This window comes from Bicyclus anynana, chromosome 1 (genome assembly GCF_947172395.1).
Source record: "Bicyclus anynana chromosome 1, ilBicAnyn1.1, whole genome shotgun sequence".
Taxonomy (NCBI): Eukaryota; Metazoa; Arthropoda; class Insecta; order Lepidoptera; family Nymphalidae; genus Bicyclus; species Bicyclus anynana.
The window spans coordinates 5,865,774-5,873,264 of NC_069083.1; the positions used below are offsets into that span (position 1 = coordinate 5,865,774).

At 32.6% G+C, this 7,491-nt stretch overlaps 1 protein-coding gene across 1 annotated transcript; it reads right to left on the reverse strand.

The window, feature by feature from the left end:
- Window positions 1–280: 280 nt before the first annotated feature.
- LOC112056589 (odorant receptor 46a-like) lies at window positions 281–2,894 on the reverse strand. The gene is made up of 5 exons (XM_024097036.2): window positions 2,116–2,894; window positions 1,941–2,040; window positions 1,691–1,792; window positions 1,081–1,236; window positions 281–343 (listed from the first exon to the last, which is right to left on the reverse strand). Exons 1-5 carry the CDS (start codon window positions 2,892–2,894, stop codon window positions 281–283), a joined length of 1,200 nt encoding a protein of 399 aa, XP_023952804.2.
- Between the last annotated feature and the right edge of the window lie 4,597 nt (window positions 2,895–7,491).

Consider the following 7,491-nt stretch of genomic DNA (forward strand, 5'->3'; position numbering starts at 1 on the left):
ATACTATGACTATTATTTTGGGATGCTAATAACTGGAATATAACTCAAACCTAACTTTTATATGAAAATACCTCTAAGATTTAGAGGATGGTAACATGATTGAAGAATTAAAAAAAAAAAACTTTTTCTGTGTTTTAAGATTTCAATATACCTAGGCAGGTAATTAGTAAAATATAGTACGTAACATAAACTATTTTATGTTGTTTTTTGTTTAATTATACTACTTTCTAGGTACAATTAGAAAAATGTTGTGTAGGTAATATTTTACAATTTCATAATTTTATATTTCCCGTGATTGCATGTGCCGAAGAAGCGTAAAGAATGAGTACGCAGAATTCATAATCTGAAACAAAACGTTTACATGATTTCTTGCTTCTACAAAAAACAAAAAAAAATGTCTAATTTGAAATATTACGTTATCAATAAAAACATTTCTTGTTAGAAAAACATCAAGTAAAATGTCGCATAATATTTTATTATACGTTCGGAGAAATGAAAAATTATTTATGTCAAAAATAAGACAAATTAAAAATTCCTTTACTCGGTTCTTTCACATAAACACTCGTACGGATTATTTCCAGAGTCTAAGAAATAATCTTACTTTAACTTTAAGAATTTATAGTAAATACGGATTAATTAATAAAGTTTATCAAATGAACTAACTAAAAATTATGACCTAACAAATGAACTAACTAAAAATGGCTATGTAGTTAGTCTGTATGCCGTAGAAGTAGGCGCGAGAGGGTTACCAGCACAATCTCTCTATAACTTGCTTAAAGACCTTGGCCTTTCTAGAAGACTAGAAGTGCATACTACTACTACTACTACTACTAGTATACTACTACTATAGCATATTAGAACAAGTATCCAAAGCAGAGATCCAACACGAGCAGACGAGAAGGGGAGTGGTGATCAATCGTCAAGGAATTCTTTAACTCTACATCCAGTAGTCACAAGTCCTGGACTTTGCTTGGTGTTTTCTCTCTACCACGCGATGGACCCGGCACCTGCACGGTGAATCCATGGTATGCTAAGATATTCGTCTCATGTATTTTATAATCAGTCATTATTAATACTTACAGAAGTGAAAGTATTCAGGGATAGTGGAAACATTTTCCACCCAGTGATAGATAATGGTCGATTAGCCCTTTCAACAAAAAGTTTCAGACTACTCTTAAAGCGCCGAGACTGGGGAGTCCAGTTGCAAGCGTAAACTGCTTGAGATAAATGGCAACTCTGAAATTAAAAAAATATTAATAAATAATATAAATGTATAAAATATCGGCTGTCCGCAATTATGATATAATTTTGACGGAAACGCGGTAGCTAACAAAATACTAGTAGGTATTGAAATAATAATAGAAAGTTTGAAAAACATGTAGTAAATAAAAAAAGTGTGCATCTCGAGACGCTTACTAGAAGTGATATTTTTTTAATATTTTATTTACACTTTAAGACTAATTGATTTGAATTTAATCTCATTAACTGCTTAATTTAATTAGGAATCCTCTATCTATTAGTATGAATTGTGTAGAAACTTTTGACAGCAATAACATGGAAGATTTTATAATAGTCTGTAATCGTAAAATCAGTCCGAAGTTCAGCTATAATGCGTTACGTTAGCGAGCAGTTTACCCTCCCATAGGAAGTTATCACTACAAAAAAATCTTCAAATTACATGTACAAATACCTTATCCATGATGCGGGTTCCAAACCAACAAGGTACCATGATTTGCATTGTCATTATAGTGACGTAACTTGCAAGAAACATATAGTATTCATTTGTTGCAGGCTAGAAGCAATAATAGATATACCCACTCAAATGCACTAGCAAAGTCATAAATATTTGTAACTTATTAGTACGTACTCAAATTCATTAGCAAAATAATTAGTAATTTTATTAAAAAAAAATACATTTTAGTATTAACTTTTTTACTTACTAATGTAAAACGAAATAGACAAACGCAAATAATGCATGAGGCCATACTGAATTGTACAAATAGTGTTATACTGAATATATCTTCGATCAAACTGCAATATCTAAAAATTTATACAAAATTAGCTGAAGATTTTCATTAAATTCAAACTGCGTTATTAAATAGAAGTTATACGCACTTGTAAATACTTTCGTAGTGTACAATAGCTTTATTTAGTTTTTTAATAAGAACTGAATCATCTGATTCATGTATACAATTTGCTCTCAGTGTTCCGGCTTTATATGTATTTTCATCGGTTACGTTTGTTAGGTGTTCTTCAAGTAATTCCAACTGAGCTATAACATAAATCATAAGCCCCAAGAAAAACGTATCAATGTTTAAATTGTAAAGCATATTGACGTGCATACCAAAAGCTTGATATAAATATATAGGATAAATAAACATTTCTTTGAAGTCTTCACTTAGGAATGAGTAACTACAGCTGTTCAGCAATAAAGGGACTGGAGTCATAATATGAGCAATAAGTGGCGTCAGAATATGCACTAAGTTAGAGTAATATGATACTGAGGCTACTATTTTCCAGTACTTTACATTGAACTTTTTGGCTGCTGTAACTATTTGCATTCCCTTTTTGGTTTCTGGATGAAACATTTCACTATCGAGTATTTCTAAAAGTTTCACAATTTTTTTCTTTGCCACCATGTATGTCACTGCTTTCGACATCACAGCTAGCAGTGTAAAGTAAAATATCATTTCTTCGACAAAGTGATCTAGATCTCTCGGTAAGAAATAAAAGTTAATTGTCATCAAGCCGTCATATAAAAAAATAAACAAAAAGATAAAAAGATTCGAATAAATTTCGTAGAATTTCCATTTTACATCGAATGGATATATCCCAAGTATTTTCCAAAATTTTATATTTTTATTGAAACAATCAGTTTGTTTTAAAATTAGCATTGTCATCGTGTATCTATTCGTTACCGTTAAAATATATTTTGACGAAATATATTTACACATGCACACCTTTCTACAATTGAGAAATAAATGGCTATTTACCATTTGCATTTCAAAACTATTGTATATTTATTTTAATTACAAGGGACTACATTTCAAAGGACACCTCAAGCTTTGTATTTAAAGCTAGTTTACCTTTATGTGGTTTATTAAAAAACATAACTATCCTAAGCACTTCAAAGGAGTGAATTACCAATAAGTTTTTATAAAGTAGGTATGGGGTAGAACGATGCAAATGGATGTAGGTTAATTGCAAGAGCTAGTACTTTTAAATGAGATGCAATTAGTGAAGGTGACTACGTCCACCTGCAAATGAGACTTGGTACTCGTTCTAATTGCCAGGCTCGCGTTATACTTGCCTTAGACATTCTAGAACTTATCTAAATAAAATAAATAGACTAAATAAAGTTCTACTCAAAAGAAAGACAATTTTTATTTTACACTTTATATACATTTTCAGTTTCAATTATCGTATATGGGTGGGTTTTTTTATCATAAAAGGTTGATAACTATTACTACGCCTCCAAATTCAAGTATGTCTGAGACATCATTATAACATCTCAGTACGAGATTGTATTTTATTTCTGTGTGAAATTACGATTTCTTAATAAATACTTGATCGAGAATAATATAAGGATTCCGAATTTTATTTCAAATCACTCTGATGACACAATCATTTCGATATTTCAAATGGTACCTAATTATAACAGAAAAAATTCTTTGTTTAATCTAGTAGGTCTGAGGGCCTAGTGGCAGTTTGTTACTGTTACTGTTACGTAACGTAAACGCTAATTTCTAAGGAATTGAAACCGCGCCATCTAGTGGCACTACTACACAAATGTTTCAATCTATACTAATATTATAAAACTGAATTGTTTGTTTGATTGATTGAACGCGCTAATCTCAGGAACTACTGGTCCGATTTGAAAAATTCTTTCAGTGTTAGATAGCCCATTTATCTAGGAAGGCTATAGGCTATATAGTATTCCTACGCGAACGGGAACCACGCGGGTGAAACCGCGCGGCGTCAGCTAGTTCCATATAAATTTGCGTTTACGTCAACGTTGTAGTAACAGTATGAAAATATTGAAAACTCCAACACTGATTTTCAGAATTTAATGGTGAAAAACTTTCAGTCGAATTCAATCAAATTATCGACACTTCTACGTGTATGTAGTTTTTCTCGGAACTCGAAGTAACAGAGGGGTATTATTTATTTTCTAGATGATTTGTTTCAAACCGGCTACACAGCAGCTGCGTCTTCGCAATCAGCCGCCTCCTAACCTCGACAGCAAATATTTGCCGCACAATTGAGTTCGTAGTAGCATAAAATAAGCTCAGTATCGATATTTCCTTTACAAGACCATTCTGAAACAGTTATTGCATTTCTTTTATTAACCGACTTCAAAAAAAGGAGAAAGAGACTTCAAATTCATTCGAGTGTATGTTTTTTTAGATTACATTAAAAATGGATAAATTAAAATTTTAATAAGAAAATTCAACCGACTTCAAAAGCAAAACGTACCGATTAAACTAAAGAGCGAAAAATAACATCGTATTATATTCTATCTATTGATCAGTTTCAAGGTGGTGCTAAGCTAGTGTCGTATTAACATAGACTATCAGGCCTGTCCTGAAGTAATCAAAAAAATGACTGCACCACAGAGGTCGTCGCTCTCGTCAAAAATGTAGTTTAGTAGTGTCGTCATTGTGATATTAACTTGTCATTGAATAAAAATATATTTATTTTCATTTTACCTAAATGCGAAAGGTATTGTTTGAATTACTTTGTAAAAAAAAGTATATAGTAGGTATAATATAAAAATAGCTCCTATAAGGGGACTCGTCAACACCTTCAAATTATGAGAAATACTCCCGAGCACCCTGTACACAAAACATGCGAGAAGATAAATATATGGGTGGGAAATAGGGGTTGAAAGCTTACATGGATATCTCCGCGGACGAAGTCACGGGCGTCCGCTAGTAGATAATAAGGTACGAGTAAAGAATAAAATGTTAACCAATAAATATAACCAACGGGTTAGTAAGACAAAGAACTAGAAAAAGGTTCAAAGCGTAGGAGATTCAAATTCCTGTAAACCTCGAATATCTTGAGCTTGCACAGGCGTCTCTCGGTACTTTGTTAGATTTGCCCTCTCATAAAAGAACGCCGGCGAACCTGCAGGCAAAAGCTATTAAAATATGAATGTGAACATTAAAGTCATGAGCGACATACCGCTGCAGTTAAATTTTATACCGCTCTTGTTAGAAGATTTTCATAAATCAGCCAGGTTAGGTTATACCCTTAATTAAATATTTATAATTTTCTTGCCACCATTCCACGTGGGCATGATTTCTTTAGTTATTAGAATAAGTTAGCTTACGTTCGTTATTGTATTCTTTTTCAATAAAAAAAAATTAAAAGGCAAGTTCCTATAAATATTGCTCTCAATTTAACTGAAAATAAAGAATTATGCTTAATTTTCAATGTAGTGCTCATAAGGATTATGTCACGATTGTGCACAACAGAGCTATATTTTGTTTTATTTCAAGTGTTTCCGACCGTCACTCCTTGTGCAACGTTTTTCGTGTGGAAGTAAACATCACAGCGACGTCTAAGCGCTACTGTTAACATGCTCATTTCAAGCACGAAAGCATGCTACTATTGAGCAGTTGCTACTTGCTACTTATTAGCATGTGTATCGCAACATTGCTAATAATGAGCATGCTTATTTGGAGCTTGCTTAAGAATCAACAACAGTTCAGAAATGAAAATAACAAAATTGCCCGCACTGTGGCGCTTTCGGTCACTAAAATGAAAATAACAAAAGTGCCACATAACACAAAGTCACTCAACCAATTTTCATGAAAATGAAATGGGACCAATCTGATAGTATACTTTTTCAAACAAAAAAAATATTTTTTAAAATTGGTTAAGAAATTACGAAGTTATGCGGTATCAAACAAAAAAAAACATACGCGTCGAACTGACCACCTCCTCCTTTTTTTTGAAATCGGTCAAAAAACATAAAAAAGGCCTCTAAATACTTAAAAAAAGAATCATGTAGAAGTATAGAAAATAATGATTAAAGGACACAATGTTAAATGTTCTAAAATCTACCCCCATCACTCGCCGTGTCGAGTGTTGTTTGAGCTTTTGTTTTATGTAGAGGTGCGATGAGCCGCACACAAGCCCCACTTGATTTTCCGAGTGCTCACAACAAAGGCCCCACATCTCAACACAGGTATATTTTCAGCCAGCATCATTAGATCGCGCAACTAGACGATACTTTTATTCAGCAGATAGAGCATGCCTTGGGGCGTTCGTTACAGTCGAAACCTCCTTTCCCATTGGGGCTATATTTTTTTTTTCTAAATTGCACGACGAAGACTTAATAAAACAGTGGAAGGAGCTCGTAGGAATAGAAATAAAAATGAAGCCGAATATGTGGACGCCGTGTGTATTTCTTTACAGTTTTTAGGGTTCCGTAGTCCACAACTCTTTTAATTTCAAGAACTCGAAATATCTGTCTGTCCGTCCGTCTGTCCGCGGTTTAGTGCAGAGACTATTATTACTACAAAGCTGATGTTTGGCATGAGTATCTATGTACATTAAAAATGTAAACAAAGTCGTAAAATAAAAACTTGAAAAAAAAAATTTAGGGTAGGTACCTCCCCTACATGTAAAGTGGTGATGAACTTATTTTTTACTCGTTTATTTTTTATTGTGTATCGTTGGATAGCTCTCAAAATCCGTTTATAAAATATCAAGTTGACTTGACTGTAACAAAAATTTGCTCTTAAAGCTAATTTTTGTTACAGATAAGTCCCTAATCTCTACCGGTTAAACGGTTTTTTATGGAAACAAGGAAAACTATAACAGCTAAGTAGAAATAGCTATTTATAGAGTTATAGTCGACCAACTTAAAAAAGATAATTAGAAAACGAAAATTGCATACGTTTCATACGTTGTTATATAAAAAGACAAAGTTGGCAGTAAGATAACTCAGAGTCTGTTAAAACTAGAAAGCTGAAATTTAGTATGGGTGTCTCTAAAGTGGTTACAATAAAAATTAAAAAGAAATATTTTTTTGGCTTCTTCCCTATATGCAAAGCAAGAAGGAATTTTCTATCGTCTATCCCATGTTGTGGAGTATCGTTATCGGTATTTTTGTGCATTACATAAGGGATTAAAGTAACCAACATTATGGGATTAAGTAAACTAACTTGATCTACAAAACCCTACAATGCGCGAGGCCCGACACGCACTTGGCCGGTTTTTAAAACTACATTTTCTGCTTGAGTAAAAATATAAAACATTTAGAACTATTTTGCAGTTCATTTACAGTCTGTATAAATCTTCAGTCTGTGTTTTAACAAGTTTGTAAAACATTGGTTTTCCGAAGAATTTAAATATTAATCACTGTTTTCAAATTGCGAATGAAGCAAATTAAAAGTTAAAATTTTTAAACAGATGATAATGAACCATTTATTAAGTCGGTGTAAAGTTTACTTTCTACAATTTAAGTTGTTTATTTTC